Source organism: Seriola dumerili, unplaced genomic scaffold, assembly GCF_002260705.1.
Source record: "Seriola dumerili isolate Sdu_G_001 unplaced genomic scaffold, Sdu_1.0 BDQW01000291.1, whole genome shotgun sequence".
Taxonomy (NCBI): domain Eukaryota; kingdom Metazoa; phylum Chordata; class Actinopteri; order Carangiformes; family Carangidae; genus Seriola; species Seriola dumerili.
In genome coordinates this window covers 2,915,765-2,932,975 of record NW_019174546.1, presented here as the reverse complement: position 1 = coordinate 2,932,975, position 17,211 = coordinate 2,915,765, and the positions used below count along the sequence as shown (strand labels likewise).

The 17,211-nt window shown below is 39.1% G+C and overlaps 1 protein-coding gene across 1 annotated transcript in view; it reads right to left on the bottom strand.

The window, feature by feature from the left end:
• Positions 1–184: 184 nt before the first annotated feature.
• Positions 185–17,211, bottom strand: part of dnah8 (dynein axonemal heavy chain 8) — a 34,926-nt gene continuing 17,899 nt past the window's right edge. Inside the window, exons 43-92 of the mRNA XM_022758242.1 lie at positions 16,992–17,170; positions 16,726–16,913; positions 16,538–16,624; positions 16,341–16,448; positions 16,125–16,259; positions 15,841–16,002; positions 15,491–15,737; positions 14,837–15,078; positions 14,585–14,725; positions 14,251–14,482; positions 13,993–14,135; positions 13,769–13,903; positions 13,553–13,675; positions 13,250–13,463; positions 13,053–13,162; positions 12,691–12,854; positions 12,408–12,600; positions 12,208–12,330; positions 11,989–12,119; positions 11,048–11,201; positions 10,650–10,814; positions 10,083–10,309; positions 9,838–9,956; positions 9,645–9,748; positions 8,606–8,782; positions 8,345–8,512; positions 7,887–8,102; positions 7,035–7,172; positions 6,815–6,942; positions 6,475–6,646; positions 6,217–6,372; positions 5,966–6,121; positions 5,692–5,874; positions 5,218–5,323; positions 4,873–5,125; positions 4,264–4,454; positions 4,050–4,171; positions 3,852–3,967; positions 3,558–3,760; positions 3,372–3,445; positions 3,112–3,264; positions 2,793–2,948; positions 2,428–2,544; positions 2,244–2,345; positions 1,989–2,149; positions 1,728–1,884; positions 1,493–1,645; positions 1,078–1,267; positions 696–817; positions 185–472 (exon numbers count right to left, since the gene is read on the bottom strand). Of these exons, the coding sequence (XP_022613963.1) occupies positions 185–472; positions 696–817; positions 1,078–1,267; positions 1,493–1,645; positions 1,728–1,884; positions 1,989–2,149; positions 2,244–2,345; positions 2,428–2,544; positions 2,793–2,948; positions 3,112–3,264; positions 3,372–3,445; positions 3,558–3,760; positions 3,852–3,967; positions 4,050–4,171; positions 4,264–4,454; positions 4,873–5,125; positions 5,218–5,323; positions 5,692–5,874; positions 5,966–6,121; positions 6,217–6,372; positions 6,475–6,646; positions 6,815–6,942; positions 7,035–7,172; positions 7,887–8,102; positions 8,345–8,512; positions 8,606–8,782; positions 9,645–9,748; positions 9,838–9,956; positions 10,083–10,309; positions 10,650–10,814; positions 11,048–11,201; positions 11,989–12,119; positions 12,208–12,330; positions 12,408–12,600; positions 12,691–12,854; positions 13,053–13,162; positions 13,250–13,463; positions 13,553–13,675; positions 13,769–13,903; positions 13,993–14,135; positions 14,251–14,482; positions 14,585–14,725; positions 14,837–15,078; positions 15,491–15,737; positions 15,841–16,002; positions 16,125–16,259; positions 16,341–16,448; positions 16,538–16,624; positions 16,726–16,913; positions 16,992–17,170 (7,984 nt within the window). The remainder of the gene's footprint in view (positions 473–695; positions 818–1,077; positions 1,268–1,492; positions 1,646–1,727; positions 1,885–1,988; positions 2,150–2,243; positions 2,346–2,427; positions 2,545–2,792; positions 2,949–3,111; positions 3,265–3,371; positions 3,446–3,557; positions 3,761–3,851; positions 3,968–4,049; positions 4,172–4,263; positions 4,455–4,872; positions 5,126–5,217; positions 5,324–5,691; positions 5,875–5,965; positions 6,122–6,216; positions 6,373–6,474; positions 6,647–6,814; positions 6,943–7,034; positions 7,173–7,886; positions 8,103–8,344; positions 8,513–8,605; positions 8,783–9,644; positions 9,749–9,837; positions 9,957–10,082; positions 10,310–10,649; positions 10,815–11,047; positions 11,202–11,988; positions 12,120–12,207; positions 12,331–12,407; positions 12,601–12,690; positions 12,855–13,052; positions 13,163–13,249; positions 13,464–13,552; positions 13,676–13,768; positions 13,904–13,992; positions 14,136–14,250; positions 14,483–14,584; positions 14,726–14,836; positions 15,079–15,490; positions 15,738–15,840; positions 16,003–16,124; positions 16,260–16,340; positions 16,449–16,537; positions 16,625–16,725; positions 16,914–16,991; positions 17,171–17,211) is intronic.

The following is a 17,211-nucleotide window of genomic DNA, read 5'->3' as shown; positions in this document are numbered from 1 at the left end:
AGCTAATAGACCATCCATTCTCAATGGTAAAGCATACTTTTTCTTTTCGTGTAATACTTCAATTTTATATGGCAATTTAATAGTAACGATCAATACTTACAATAAGTATACCTCTTGACAAAGAAATATATTTATTTTCCCTTTAATCAATATTACACATTGATAAAGACATGTCAGTCATGTTTTATGTGATGTCGCAGAGAAGGGCAACTCCACGCAAGATCCAGTGGTCTGGTGACTTGATGGTGGGCAACACCACAGCTGTGATGTAATTCAAGTCTGTGCGCCTTGGTTTCTTGTAGATAGGACAGACATAGAGTTTAGGATCCACCGGTGCAGTGGAATTGACGGCAAACATATGGATGACAGGCAAAGGTATGAAAAGCACTTTGGGTGAGGACTCAGTGAGACAGGTGTTCTTCTTGTCCCAGCCAGCACCATCCAGGAACAGACCATATACATAAACTCCCTCCTGTTGATGAAGGTCATCAGTGACAGATCAATGAATGTTTTCTAAAATAATAGCTATTAATTGTTCACTTGTTTCACATCAGTCAGTATGTGCAGACAATACTGTTGCACTTGCAAATGTCCAACCTGGTTTATCATAAATGTTAATGTACACTGAATATGAGATTTATGTTTGACTATTATTAATTGGTGTATTGTTAGTAATTTCATGCTTTTTGACTCACTGAAGGGGAGGCTGTGATCTCCTCCTTTCCCTGCTTCAGTACTTTGTTGTGCAGGGTGACAGTGTCCAGAGCCCAGCCTTTGTTTGCCCTGGTTACTTCTTGTCTCATGGCTGTCAGGAACCCTGTAAACATCCCCCAGGTAAGACATGAGCACACATTGATCTGAATACAAATCAACCTTACCTATGGCGACAGTTCCTAATTTTAGCACATCTTACCACCAATAAACTCAGCATTTCTCAATAAATCACGGTAAATCTATTAACTACAGTGAAGACTACAATGACTTAGGACAAGCATTTATACAACCAGTCTAGTTGTTCTATTTATTGGTGAAAGGCAGCTATGAAAATGCCTTACTCCACAAAAACCTGTTACCTACCCTGTGGGTTGAAGAAGCCTGTCATCCAAAAGGTTTTGGGTCTTCCATCAAACACCCAGCTGCGGAACTGTTTGTTTCTCTCTAGAAGCTCAGTGAACCAAAAGCCCAGTGTGGATGACTCCCAGGAGATTTTCCTCCACAGATTTGGCACACGGGCATCGAAAATATTATCCAGGGCGTCACGGAGGTTCTAAGAGTCAAGTACAGATCAGTAGTTTCACTTTAACCCCTAAAAAAAAATCCTAATTTGAAAGATAGTTTAAACATAACATAGTTTAGGAATAGAATACATTTTTACATGTTACATTTAAAGTGTTTCAGTATACAAATATCCAGTGAATATGAACTGTGGGAAATGTTAGAATTAAAATGCAAACATGTATTGAGGTTAGTATTTTAAGTGCAACAATCTGACCTCGCTCATTATGATAGTGCCATCAATGGCTAGCTTCAAGTCAGTCAGGCTAGTGCGCACCACACGGATGATCCTTTGCATTCGATCCACCTCCTGACGTAGGAAGATGTTCATTGGTCTCAGAGCTCCCATCTTCAATAGCCTGTCTTTGACCTTAACCCATAAAAGAGTTTAGTTTAGATTTTAGTCAGTGCAAGAATTGGTAACTAAAACACTAATGGTCAAACAAACAGACCTCATGTGGCACATAATTAGGGGGCAGTTTCTCCAACATGTCCTCTGCCATGCTGTAAACAATGGACTCTCTAGTCTCTCCTGATCCCCCTCCGCTTTCCTTGGGCTGAATATTTGTGATTGTGTCTAGTACTTCAGCAGATGTGTTTGTCTGATACCTGGTCAACATTTAACAGAAAGCAAAAATGCTATGTTAGTAATAACATTACACATTTTACTATAACACATTATCATCATAAATAGTTTTAGGATGTCTCCTTACGTGATATCAGCATTAGGATGCAGCCCCAACGCTTGGGGTGAATCTACAGTCGGCAAGCTCTCAATGTATTCCATGTACTCCACTACTGTCTTGCACACTGGAATTTTGTAATCCGTGTAGAAGCAAAATGATGGGTCAAACATCTTTTTACTGAACCACACCTGCAATTAAAAACACAAAAGTATTGTAATAAATTTGATAAATGTTAATCAAGGAGATATAACACACGAACAAACACAAAAATGGGGTCATTACACGAGCAAAGCACTTGAGCAGGCGTTTGTCATAGTCATCTGTAACCCTTCCTCCATATTGCACCTCAGCTAGCATGTACCGCACGGTTACCCATGACACATCCTGTGAGGGGGAAAAAAATACATAATGATGAGTGAGCTAAGGTGACAAGAAAATATATAAAGTTAGACTGCTGAATTCTCACCTTCTTGGGACCGCAATCATCCAAGTGTTTCTCAACAAATTCGACGCTTGCAGTGAAATCAGCAGAATTGAACTCATAAGGTATGTTCCAACCCAGTGGTCCAAATTTGCGTCGTTCCTCAAAGAAAGAAGTAACAAAACAAATTATGTATAGAATCAAACCAATGCGCATCCAATATGATTTAAAGTAAATAACCTTTATCTCAGAAAATAAGAATTATCAAGTAGGGCTATGTCAGGTTTCCTATTCCTATAATATTTTGCTCTGCTTCTAGTCTGAACTGTGCCAAGGGCTAAGCATTTTGTCATTGGCTCCTCTAAATAAAGCTCTTATACTTCATCAGTGACCTTGCAAATGACCACTACCTGCACAGCAGTGTGGAGAAAGGCCACACTGTACAGCAAAGGCTTCCACGTGGGCAGGTTGCTGACTTCCAACTGGTTCTGTGAAATTCCTGCAAATGTTCTTTTCAAGCCAGCACGCACTCCCTGGGGTGGATCATTGGTAAACTTGATAGAGGACTAGAGGTAAAGAGGTGAGAAACATTTGCTCAGCTGCCCTTAGCTTGTGCATGTAGTGTATATAAGAGTAACACAGTATTATGTAGGTTAGATATGTATACGAACTAGCAAATGAAGTAATTCATAACACCTTATTGTACATACAAGCTTTGTAAAGTGTCACCTGTAGGAGTGTGATGGAGAATCGGTTGTGTGGTTCTGTGGTGATCCATACTCTGAAAGTATCATGCATGGTGTCTGCAGTTGTGATAGTTTCGAGCAACTCATCCATAAACTCCAAGCCCAGGTGACAATTTTGCAAAAGGACCCAGCCCCCCTATACACATCCACATACAGAGGCCACAGATCAGGTGAAACAGTTAGCCATCACTTTGTAAACATACATCCATACAACTTACTACTTCATTAACTGAGAATAAACACCTGTGTCATGGATGTCTGAACAAGCTTCCTTGCATGAACCTCTTGTCCTTGCCCCATGGATATAGCTCTGCATTCTATAGGACACAATGTGAGGATATCATGACATACAGCACAAGAAATAATTCCTCAGGGTTACGATGAGAAGCTTTATAAAAGCTGTAAGTTTAAGAGGGCTTTAAAGCTCACCCAGTTGGAGTTTCTTAGCAAGTGCTTCAATTTGGTCAGTGGGATCTGAGCCCATTGACAGGAAGCAAATTAGAGGGGTGCGAGGATCACTCTCCTCCCATGTGTTATGAAGGTTCAAGAGGACCGGCTCAGCAAACCTCATACCCATGGATTCTCCCACGTACTTTCTTGCCTGAGACAAGGTACGGTCAGGGCACCAAGACCTGTCAAAGAAAAAACTTGTAAGATAATTGTACTAAATATCATATTATGTATTAGAACGAACAAGAAACACAAGCAGCAGTAGGATCCAACCTTATTAGCAAAAGTTTATGGAAGACATCAAGGGCGTTGTATCCATCTGGAACTACACCTTCCTCTGGGGCATCAAGATTGAGCCATGCTTTCCAGTGTTTCCCATTGTGAGACACCTTCAAAATGTGTCAATAGCAACACCTTGTAAGGAAACTTTCATGGAGGATTTAAATACCAATTAGTGGAGCTTAAGCTCACCTGGTTTAAGATGTTAGTGAACTGTGGCAATTTGCTGAGTTCCACTAAGTTTAGCCATATCATATCCAGGATCCAACTGTATGGCTTTAAGGGGCAGGTCTTTAGGTCAAGAGCTGCACCACCTATTTCATTATACAAAGAAATTATCATGTTTTAGGAAACCAAATAACAAAAAGGCAACTTAAACTTTTCTTAGAAGTGGTGATTATCTTACCTTTAATAAGAATCTGAAATTTATTTTGCTCGATTTTGTTATTCTGTAAGTCAATCTTGAGGGCCACCAAGAGTGTGAAGATGAACTTGTGGTTTTCGTAAAGGCCTCTTACTGTGTATCTGAACACCTCAAAGGTCAGATATTCAATAATGTTTCGGATTCGCTTTTGAGTTTTAGAGGACTTTTCAGACCTGCAAAAACATATTTATGATATTAACAATAGTAAACAGAGGACAGACAGAAACAGATGTGCAACAAGGTGTCCCAATGTGACAAAATGACAGAGTAAACATGATACTGAGAGACAAAATGTCTGCAATTATTTTATCATCAATACACCAAAGAAGGCCTTACAGCAGCTATAGGCTAGCCACTTTGCAAAGGAAAAAAATGCCATTTTACTTAGTTTAATACCTCTTCTTTTTAGACACATTTGTTGGAGTGGAGAGAGTAAGCCATGGTTGAAGTGCAACTCAGTGTTAATTTGTTGCAGCATAGTGTGAAGTATAAGGTCCATAGTACAAAAGCTGTTACAGCCCCATACTTCATACTCAAAAGAAGCACCATGATTGTTCAGATGTACTTAAACCAGTATTGGTGAAACCATACCTATCCAGTGAGAGGTCAAAGATTTTGAGGAACTGAGCCAGGGAGGTCTGGTACATCACGTTGACCATGCTCATCTCTGTGATGAGGAAGTAAAGGATGCTTCCTCGAGAGGCAACGGGACGATATTCAGCTTGAGCCATATTGATCTTCAACTCTGCATCTGCTGCAACACTGAGCTTTGCACTAACTTCAGCAGCAGTTTGCTTAGTTGTACTCAGAATGCCAATCATGGAGTCATCATCAACCAAGGATCCTTCAATCAGAAAAACAAAACATGTTTTTATTTTGAAAAGTACATAAATACATTACAAGTATGGCACTAACCTATACCAGTAACTGTTGTACCTTTTGTGCTGCTGAGTTTGTACAGCAAGTTGTCTTCCAACTCCTGCATCTTTCTCTTATTGGCTGTTACATCCTCAATTAGCTTCAGTCTTTCTGCCTCTAGTTCCTGTTAAAATGATTTAAATAACTTACAATTTATTAATGGAACTTAAAATTCATGTGCAGCCCAAGGCAAGATTATGGAAACCCAGAGTGATAAGTGAAGCAAAAAATTCTGGTGATCCATTTTCTAAGTCGGGTCTAAATAGTTTTCTCTTTGTTTATAACTTTAAAACAAGTGAAAAAACTTTCACATATTTTTAAGTTGTAAACACAGAAGAGAAAACAATTTAGTTCAGACATAGAAAATGGATTCTTTTTTCTCAGTTCCCTCTTCATGCTCAATACTATAATAACAAGGTAATATAAGATAAAACATTGATTCAACTCTGCTAACTCAACAGACATGTCAAGTGGAAAAAAATAGCAACTGACATGTTTCTCTTTGAGGATGACACGACCGAGTAGCTGGTTCTCAAGGCCCTTCATGTTTACAGTGAAATCAATGATGGATGTCTTGGCACTGATTTCTGGTGTGTATGCTGGATTAGGAAGTTTGGAGGTTATATAGAGCTGGAAGCCATCCATCACATTTGCCTCTTTGTCTCCCACTTTAACCTACACAAGTCAAATCCAAGAATTGAAGAGAGGACACAGTTGTATTGTACAGTTGTATTGTTGATTTCAAGTGGATATTACAGCTGTTTACCTTAAAACTGGTCCCAGATTTAATAAAGTTTTTCTCGAGGACATTGTCAAGGGCAGGGTCCAGCTCCTCATTTACATCTTCAATAAGCAGTGGGCGTCCCAAGGAAAGACAGTCTTCCAGATGGGTGCGAAAGAACTTGTGGTGTAATGATGTCACCTGAAAGAGAGATCACAGATTACCTCCATATATATGTTACCAAAACACCTAATTTGGGTAAAAATGACACAACTATGCTGCATTTCACTGTTTACTTGAAGTGTATTGGCCTTTTCTTTTTCTTTAATCCAAGTTTTTCCCTGAGTCTGGGGATCGATGAGGAGAGGATATCGTGTTGCTTTTGTGACAATGATGCCATTCTGCACAGACAAGTCATCTCCTGGGAGTCCTTGAAGGTTCCACTCACTTATCTGGAACATATACAGGAGTGTGAATGTGTTTCAACTGTGTTTCAACTTTTTGCGAAGGTAGTAGTTAGGTAAAAATCAAAATTAAGTTTATGTTGCTCTTACAGTGGGAGGGTCCACAAGGGCAGAAATGAGGTTGAGGTTTTCTGTAAAAGGGATTTTATGACTCCTTAGCTCTGCCTCCCAGATTTCCTTCAACAACATGTCGCGGAAACTCTGGTTAAATGGCCCACAATAAGACAAGAAGCCAGTGAGCTGGAGTACGTCACCCACAAGTCTGCCAGAAAGAACAGAACAAATGGGTTTCATGATCAATAAATTATAATAATATAACAACATCCTCTGAAAAGTCAGAACTAATGATAACTAAATGGTAATAAAAATTAATTTTGTGTCCCTTGGAAATATAATTTTTCATTATTAAATTCAGTTCTTTGTAACATACCTGTTGATCTGTGATTTAAATTCTTTGCTTTGCTCTATCCATCGAATTTTCTCTCCACTGAGTCCATCAATAAGTGCAGACGCAGCCTGCATTTTATTCCTACACATCTCAGCATCATCCAACAAATCCTGAAAATCATGACATTTTAAGTGATCAACAATATTAATTTCTAGTTTAAAGTAAAAGTACTATTAAAAATGTTTTTAAGGCTAAACGACACCTGTTTCTCTTTCATAGCAGCATCACATTTGGCCTTGACTTTGTCAAACTCCGCTTGCTTCTCAGCCAGCTGAGCCTCAGCCTTGCTCAGCTCATTATTAGCCGCTCTGAGCCGGCCTTCCTGAATGGCCAGGTTAGCCTGGACATAGATAAATGGTAGTGAAGTTGATACCACAACACAACAGATGGCATAAAAAAAATCTGCATTATTCTTAATTCTTAATCACTATTATACTTAATACAGTAAATACAAAGGGCTATGAGCTAAAAATGTCATGGCTGGTGATAAGAGCACAGGAAGGGAGGACCCAAGACACAGACACAAAGACAGGCTAGTGCAGTGAATTTACTTTAATAGAACAAATGTTGGAGGCAAGGCTTGCAGGCAAGGAGGCAGGCAGACAGGTTAACAGACCATAGGTAACAAAATACAGGTAGCAAGCAAGGTAACAAGAATGAGTGTAAACAGCATGAACATGGTGAAAAAGGGCTGGTATAAATGCAGGGGAGTAAACGAGGGAAATGAGAAAAAGGGAAATGAGAAAAAGGTGTGTAGGTAGGTAGGGAAGTTCCAGTGATTGGAAATGGGAAACAGATGAGCATGTGGCTCTGGGAACAGGAGGAAAGTCTGATGACCTCTGGTGGGTGGGTGGAGTATGGCAGGAGACGGAGGCAGAATGAACATAAACAGCAGGGCTGAGACAGGAATCATGACAAAAAGACTACACTATGCACCTCAAATGGCTTTGAAAAAGGCTTAAAGTAGAAAGTTTTGAACCATAACTAAAGTACAATAGTCAACTATGTCAACTATGTCAAAATGTTTAGCGGTCATGATTAAAATTGACTTTACCTTGAGTGGCAGCACTTCTTTGTTAATGCCAAAGAATGTGGCCATAGCCCGGGTCCACTCTAGCAGACCAGCTACATTACCACACACTTTCTTGGCATTTTCCATTGTGTAATCCACCATCTGAAAGTAGGGCTGCAGCAGTTCTACTGTTTCCTCATTAATTTTGTCCTTTTGAAACTGCTGGAGTGAGTTCATAAAACCTGGAGCACTCATGAGCTTAAGTGTGGAGGAAGAAAATTGGAGAAAAGAGAGCCATAAGTAACTTGACAATGTTGAACACATCACTATTATTATTTTTATCATTACTGTTATTACACTACAAAACATGCATACTAGAACATACAAACAGAGTTGTATCTCTCTTTATGGGTTTACAGAAAGCTCTTACAATTTGCGGGTTGCAAGTAAATGGAGCAGAATTGCAAAACCTTAAAATTCATATCAAGGATTTTAGTTACCTTCAGTGCTTCTCCCCATGATGGAATAACACAGCGTAGCTCTGGATCAATAGAGACAGAGTCTAACTTCTTTTGGAACAAAAGAAGGCAGGAGTCCATAATCCTCATAATCAGATGTGGAGGTTTGGACAATTTTCTCAGAGTGGCAATGTCAGCAGGCTTGATGGTCTGTAAAAATTAGTAAAAAGTAAAATCATGAGGTAGAATATAAATGGATTAAATACACAAATGTGCTAAAAAAAACCCCATCACAGATCTCACATTAAGTGCAGCTTTAGCTTCTTCTAAAGCTGGCCTGGCAGCTTCCAGTTTTTCCTCAGCAATAGCTTTTTCTTTTCCAATTCCCTCCACAAGTTTCTGGGCTCTATCCTTCACAACCTGGACCTCATTCTTTACAATGGTGGCAGCTTCAGCACTGACCGTCACCTCTGCCACCACCTAAGTGAATGCAAAGAGAAATGTGTTACGCAATGAATTGTATCACATAAATGTCCACAACCTGTTGACCTTTCATCTAGTCTTTTCACACACCTGGGTAAAATGTCCATTGAATGAAATCTGTTGTGTTTCTTTAAGTTTTTTTTCAAAATTCATGTCCACTAATTGCCACTACCTTTTATGCTCTTTATGTCACTTCATAAATTCTGATTTGAGACAAGTTACACATAACTAGCCATCCATTACCTGGATGGATAGCGATCAGTGTCCATAATCGATGGCGTTGACATCAATAAAACACAATATTTTGTACAATTCAATATTTTGTATTGTACTAACATGTTGGGTTTTTTTTATAACACTGTAGTTGCTGCATCATGATGTCAGTTGTTTTTAGTTCCAGTCATTGGTCGGCTCCAGTCAACACTACAGTTTTAAAAATGGCGCACTATGCATGAGCACTTGAAGAGAAAACAACCAGGGACTATTCTGGATGATGGACTACCAGAGAAGGCTTCTATTTATTAGTATGTAGAGCTTTTTAATATCTTTACTTTACTAAATATCTTTTGTCCATGTAGCTGCTAAAATCACATATATTTATTTTTAACATGTTGGAGTTGCCAATTTAAATCTACAGTTTTGCACTCTAATATGTAAACCTTTGTTTACATTTTACTTTGTGCTGCATTGTACAATGATTTAGTTTGTCAAAATAAAATGAAAAGTAATTGTTAAGATGAATCGACTAATCTGTAAAATAGTTGACAGATTAACTGATGGAAAAATAATTGTTTGTGGCAGCCCTAATGTACAACCTTATCTTGCGTCATGGGAGGCTGGAGTCTGTATTATTATTTACCTTGTCAGCTTTGGCGGATGCTATAGCCAACTCTTTTTCCTTGACTTCAAGATATTTGGATAGTTCAGCCACAGACTGACTAGCCTCCATCAGTTTGGCCAACCCTGAAAATCAGTAACATCTTTTAAAATCCTTTCCCAGAGTAAACCTTCCAAAGTAGCACGTCATATCCGAGCTGTTAAACTTTCCTTACCAACATTCATGCGCTCTGCTAGTGTGTTGATATAGTTGTACTTTTCAGTGTACAGCGTTTTGTAACCATTTATAAAAGAGAGGTAGGATTTAGGGGTGACATGAATTTTTCTTCGAAACCTGAAAGATAGCACAGAATACAACTTTAAGCTTGTGTGAAATATGTTTCTGGTCTTAGAACTAAGATTGTCTGAAATTTCAATTACAATGTAACAATGTGAACTACATGTGATTTGTGTGTTATACCTTTCAAAGTAGCTTTCACAGGCATCAGATACTTTGTCATGATATGTACCCATGGTGGTCACCACAGAAGCCTTCACATCAGTTGAGCAAACCATGGGAAACTCTGACAAGAAGTAGTTGGATACAGCCACCAGAGCCTCATTGGGCCAAGGGGTGAACCAGTCCATTGTACAGCCAGAAGTCAACCCTGGAAACTTCAGGGATCGGGAGCGAAACTTCTGTCCAACCTGTTAAGAAGAGCAGACAAAGTGTAAATTCAAATAAGAATATTCACATATGCAGGGGTAGCTTTGTAAGTTTGTAAGTGCATGTGTAATGCAGCAGTTACACTCTATTTAAAATGGGCATGCACGAAACAGAACAAATATACACCATTAAATAAAATACCATAGATGACAATTTAAACAAATAAATGAAGATGCAGAGAAAAACACAAGGAAACAAAGAATCTGAGAACTTAGTCTTTGGGTTATTGCCTTTTGGTAAACAATAATTCTCGTTACTATGTTACTGTATTCTCAATATAATTCTTATATCTCGTAATCTATATACAAAGTTATGACCTACTGGTGAGAAGCAAAGAACTACATGCAGATTCTTTCTGGACCGGGTTATGAAGTAGTCATAGAGGTTGTCAAAAGTTGGTGGAACACGAGGAAGCTCCTTTTTCATCACAGGTATCAGGTTCTGGGTGATCTCTGTGATCTCATCTTTAGCAAACAGATTGGAGACCTGTACACAGTTCACTCACAGTCAAGTCATCAGGACCAGTAAAAGCTTTCATTTGAAATCTAAGACATAACATTTAGTCTGACCTCTTTGTCTCTGTGAAATAGGAATGATGCATTGTTGAAATGAGAATAAATAAGAAAGTTCTAAACTACATTGTCTAAATGCAGACTCAGTTAGTTTGTGTGACCATGGATGGGGTGTTCGGGGTTTTACCCTTAACATGAAGCCCTTACCTCTCCAGAAGAAAGAACATTGTTGAGGTACTCAAGGAAGGCTTCATCTTTGATTTCATTGTCAGTAAAGATGAAGGTGATGCCTTTGCCCTCAGCCCCTGCTGTTTTATACAACACTTTCAGGTCATCCATGAAATTACTTATGTTGTATGTTCTGAGAAAACAAACATGGCAGTGTAAGAAGAAAGACCCCAGTACATCATTAAGTTTTGATGCGGTGACACAATTAGGATCTATAAGAATGCAGTTTTGGACAATTTATCTAAAATATAAAATGGCTTATGGGTTCATGGAATGCGTAATCTGTACCATGATAATCATCTACTGTGTGTGTTATGAGTGTGCTACTAAAAGTCAATATAGACCAATGATGAATCTTTTTTTTGCTGTTTTTTTGTTGCACATCACACATAAATTTATAGGCTTTTTTCATAAACTGTACTAAATAATCAAAATCATCCAAATACAATGACGACAAAGTGATCTGGTAAGTTAAGGAGAAGTTACTGCACAATAATATTTTACAATACATACATTTACTTAATAAACATTTGAGTCTGTTTGATTAGGTGATAAGGTAATAGCATGTTTTGTATTGTAATTAAAAAGGTAAGAATAATTTTCAAAAAGTGTATAGATTTTTCTAGATCAACAATATCAATCATCACTCAGAATGTGAATATTTGTTCTTACAAATTAATATGAATAGTTAATTAGAAATTAGAATTTAAATATAATATTTAAGAACTTCACAGGTAACCTTTCTACAAACATTTTAAAGCAAAATGCAAAACTACATAGACATGTTATTAAGTTTTCACCTGTTATTGAGTTTTAACCTAACTATCAGTGAGAACATCTTATCTTGTTACTGTATGGCTACCCTCTTCCAAGTTGCCTCACTAATGCTGACAGTCGCTTTACTTTATGTCCATTCTCACCTTGTCAGTGTGATCTGGAAGATGCTGTATCCAGCTATGTATGAAGCAAGGCGAGTCAAGCTCTGTTTGCCTGATCCTCCCACTCCCACAAGCAGGGCATTTCCAGTGTCAGTTCGAATGATACGTGAGATCTAAAGGAAGGCAAATCTCAAATAAATCAGAATTATCTATAGCCTGCTCAACACAATATGTATCTGTCAGGTTAGCTTGTAGTTTGACCTTGACAAGATGAGTCATGGCATCCGTGAAGAAAACCAGATCTAAACTGGAGCCTCTCACAACCTCATTGTGCTGGGTCTGATACATCATCAGCTTTTCTTGTAAGAACTCAATACTTGGCACCTGGAAGCACGATAGTTTACTCAGATAATTTTGACAGTTTTCTACATCTATCAATAGTCTAAATACCAAGTTCATACCAGTTCATAAATTTTGGGGGCATCAAAACAGGCATCATCGTCTTCTTCTCCAGTAGGCTCAGGAGCATCTCGCAGGAAGTCAACAAAGTATGGCTCAGGATGAAGTTCTGGGACAAGACTGGGGTCAACATGCTCTTGGATCACACGAGTTAGAGCCTTCTCAAACCACTCTCTGTCCTCAAAGCAAACAAACCTACAAGAAAACATTTTCTTAGTAAGCTTGTATGTCATCTTTTGTGCATTTGTGATGTGCAAGTGATTTCACTGTATGTAAGCACTGTACCTGTCAGCAATCACCCTTGTACATTCACTCTTGAAAAGTGCCATGAGAGTGGGGATATTGTCACACTCCTCAGCCTTAATATTTAACATTCCTTGCCAGATCCTGGACAAGTCTCTCAAATTGAAGATGTAATGGAACTTGGATGGTGTGGGAAGCATTTTTCCCTTCAATATGAAATCAACAAATCAGGTCATTACATCATCATTATCAATACACAGTAAGATGCACCAAAAGTTGGGTGAAGCCTAGTATTCATGTCAAATGATGTTTTGACCTATTACTAGGCCCTGTAGTGGGTTATCAGGCTGTACCATATAAATCTATCCGCATAATCAATTTCACAACCTCCTCCAAGAGATTACCTTTGTCCACTGCCATACAATCCTCCCTGCAGACACAAGGCACTTCACCATATCAAATATCTCAGGCTTGAAATTCCTGCAAGTGTCAAAATATCCACACCCGATGACACCTGCAGAGAGAGGACAGGAAAGAGAATTTCAAGCGTTTCATACAACCTAAAGTAAGCTGAAAAGTGAATAATTGTAGGGACAACTACCAAAGATCTTATCAATGGAGCTGTTGGATGGCAGAGTACAGTTGAAGACTGTAAACTGTCTCTTCAGTCTCTGTGGGATGTCGTTTCTCCCCCCACCAGGGTGAATCATGGCAGCCACTATCTGTACGTCCACAACAGTGGTGAAGTCTCCTGGTTTGTCTAGATTGTACATGCCGCTCATTTCCATCATCTGGCGGACTATCTCATTGGTGATCTATTGTACAGGCACATACAGTAGTTATTCAGACAGACTAAGTCTGAAAGTCTAAGACTTTTGAACTGCATATATTTATACATGATTACCTGATCCCCCCATTCATTGACAATAGGCATGTTTATATCATCAATGAAGACTGTCATCCGGCGTCCTCCTGGGGGTCCATAGGTACTGCCAATTCGTTTCTCTATGTAGCTCTCCACTGTTCGCTGTAATAGAGAAAAAATGCTTTTGCAAACAAAAACCTACTCAGAACTGCACAGAGCCATGGACAGCATATAGAAACATGATAAACATTCTACCTGAAACATCATGGGTTCTGTTGCAGATGAGAAGTTCACAGACTTGGATAGGTCTGTCTCAGGATCATATTTTTTTGTGTAGCCTTTTATCATCACTGTCTTGGCTGTCCCTTGTTCACCAATAAGAAGTACCGCCTATACAAAAACAACATGCATCTGTCACAGACATACATCAAAGCAAAAAAAGTTATTACGTTTGTAATGAAATTTTTTTTAAAGATCACCTTGCGTTGTTTGGCAATAACCTCCAGCAGGAAAGAGGTTCTTGTATTATCCACATTTGGCACAAGGATGGAGGCATAGTTTGGAACATGGTCAGCTGGATAGATAAACTCCCCCACATGGTTATTCCAATGACACCACTCACCTGAAGTCATCATACATATAGTTGTATACCCATGTTAAAATAGTCCTTCAACCATTATCTAAAAACTAGATAAAGACAGCAACGGAATGGTTTTTAATGTATAAAATTATTGTACCATTTGGGTTGACCATGTACTCAAACATAGTCTCTCCTGGCTGCGTTTGAGGCACATTAATGCTGCTTTCATGTGATCTAATATAAGCCTCCAGTTTGTCTCTATCCTCCAACTCCAAAAGGGCTCCCAGGCTCCACATCAGACAGAAGACGAAGAGGCGTTCCATGTGTTTGTCACCAGCCAAGCCCCCTGTCTCCTTAGTTGGGATGACGCCCTCCAGCAGATTCACAGACTAATGATGTTAGATCATAATAATATATTCAGTGTTTCATCAAACAAGTTCAGAGCCATCATCTAATTCCTGTTTGTCTTCAGTATTTTTCTGGACACAAACCTGCATGATGTAGTTGCACTCCAAAAGTTCCATTTTGGGTTTAAGGTTTTGCTTCATATACAAGTAAGCTTCCTCAAATATTTTGTCATATAAACCCATAATGCTTTCTGCCTCCTGTGCATTGCGCTTGTGAGCCCATCCCTACAAAATAAAATGTTCCACCTAAGATCTTGATTGTAAAGCATTGTAAAGACACATTGTTTCTTTTCTGCAAACACTTTCTCTATTGATGATTTAACAAAACAATTGTACCTGGAGTATAGGTCTCCAGCTGAGAGCTGAGGAGCTCATGAAGACCATACCCACCCGGGACACAGTAGCAGGGGAGGCATTATCCATGTTGTGCACCTCAAATACCAGCTTACAGGATGGAGACATGGTGATACGGTCACCATTAGCCAGGGTCAGTGTTTTGTTATCATCCAGCACAGAGTTGAGGTTCTCAATCCATATAGCGTCCACAGGGCCATCTAGCAAAATCCATATGAACTCCCCTGAAATATACAAATTTCAAAGATATTACAATTCAGTCCTTATATTATCAAACTATCTCTTCAACTTTTTCACTTACTTGCTCTCTCTGAACAGCAATTTTCTACAGCTGGTATCCCTAACATTTTTAGGTGTGTATCACTTACTATCTAATGCCTAAGCAAAAAATAAACAGAAGCTGCTTTCACCAGACAAAACAGCTACACTGAATTAATTTTGCTGCATGACCAGCTGCTTATGAGGTGCTCTATTTACTGTATTTAAAATGTTCAAAAAGATTTAGTATTATTTTTTAAAACTGCAACAATGTCTACATTGTTCTTGTTTTTGTGTAAGAAAATGTTTACAAAGGGAATTTGTGACATAAATTGAAAAATATTAGGTTGAATGTGCACTACAGATAGCATTACAAACCTTTCTTGGCTTTGAGAGTCCTCCTCCATAGAGTAGAAAAAATGCCATCAGTCCAGTCATTGGTGGCTGCATCAAGACGGCCGAACATCTGTGGGGCAGTGATTGCTTTGGGATTCATGCGCATCTCCCTGTGTGGGGTTCCACACTGAGTCAAAGATCGCATTAGAATGTTGATAACTGTGGTCTTCCCAGCTCCGCTTGGTCCCAGAGTCATCAGGCCATGACGCACTCGTGAAGCCTCATAAAGCTGTGAGTGACAGTAACAGTAACATATTATATATCTTCCAAATATCACTGAAAAATACACAAAATACAACAGGAGGTAAATACAAAAAGAGTCTTTGACATACCTGAACCAGCTTGAGGTTCCAAGGGGGATGGTTAACAATACCAGCAAGCTCAACTTGATGGGCTACAGCAGCTTGAAGTTCAGTATATGTGCTTCCATCCAGCTGGATACCAGGGAATAGGTCATTGATCAAACTAAGAAAGAGGGGCTCATCCTCGTCCACCTGAAACATACAGAGATTCACATGCAGTATAGTGTCTACCCACATAGTACAATACCAGTAGAATTTATTATATTATCACTGATGGTGAACAATATAAAACATACCAATAATATGTAACATACCAGTTTAGAAAGATTCATGTCACGTAACACTCTCATGACAATACTGGACTCTGTGTCATCAGGTCGTGCTCTTTTACTGGCCCCCAGTGTTCTCAACACAGACAGGATGTTCCTCAGGCCAAAGTCATAGTGGACCTGACAAACAGAAGAGATTGTGTGGCAGTAAATTAACAATCATTAAGGAAAGTAATTAAGCACTGACAAACAATTTCTCACCTGTTTTGTAAGTTGTTCTTCACACAGTTTATAAAGAACAAAGAATTTCTGGGCTAAGATGACATTGTCATTGAATCCACAACTAGCTAGTTTGACTCTCATGATGATCTGCAAAAGACAAGAGAATAAGTGACTGCCTATTATGTCTAAAACAAAGGAAAAAATATTATTTTCCAGCAAAAGTAGCCTGGACCCACCTGCCGGTCTGGCACCATCATTGACACTGTCCTGAATTGCACTTTTAAGTTTTCAGGAAGTTCCTGACGACCTGCATATCCAGGGTTCTAGACATGGAAGGATGACATGTCATTTAGTGTGTATTTAATGTCTTCTTCCAAGGTTTAAGATATTTCTTCTAAAATTCTTGTGCATTTGTGTATCCTACCATAGTAATGAAAAGGCCAAACTCTGGATTCAGATCAACACAGTCTCCATCAGTAAAGATGAAAGAGATTTTGTGTTTCTTGCGTGCTTGCAGAACAATGTAGATCTGCTGAGCAGCAACAGAAAGCACTGGCAGGTCGATTCTGTTGAACTCATCAAAGCAGCCCCAGGACCCTGACTGCGCAAGGCCTGAAAAATGAATATGTCATGAGATAACTGAAACTGTACACCACACTACTCGATTAATTATTTCATTGCCTAAGATACCTTTGTATATCCTGCCAAGTCCTCTGAAGTCCATCTGGTCTGAGCAGTTGAACACCACAACGTACTTGCCGAGGCAGCGTCCCATGTCTTTTGTGGTTTCAGTCTTCCCAGTGCCGGCAGGCCCTGCAGGGGCTCCTCCCATGCTCATGCCCAGAGCCTGGGCGAGTGTGATGTAACACCTGTTACCAGATACAAGGCAGTTGACTGATTCAACTTAGAA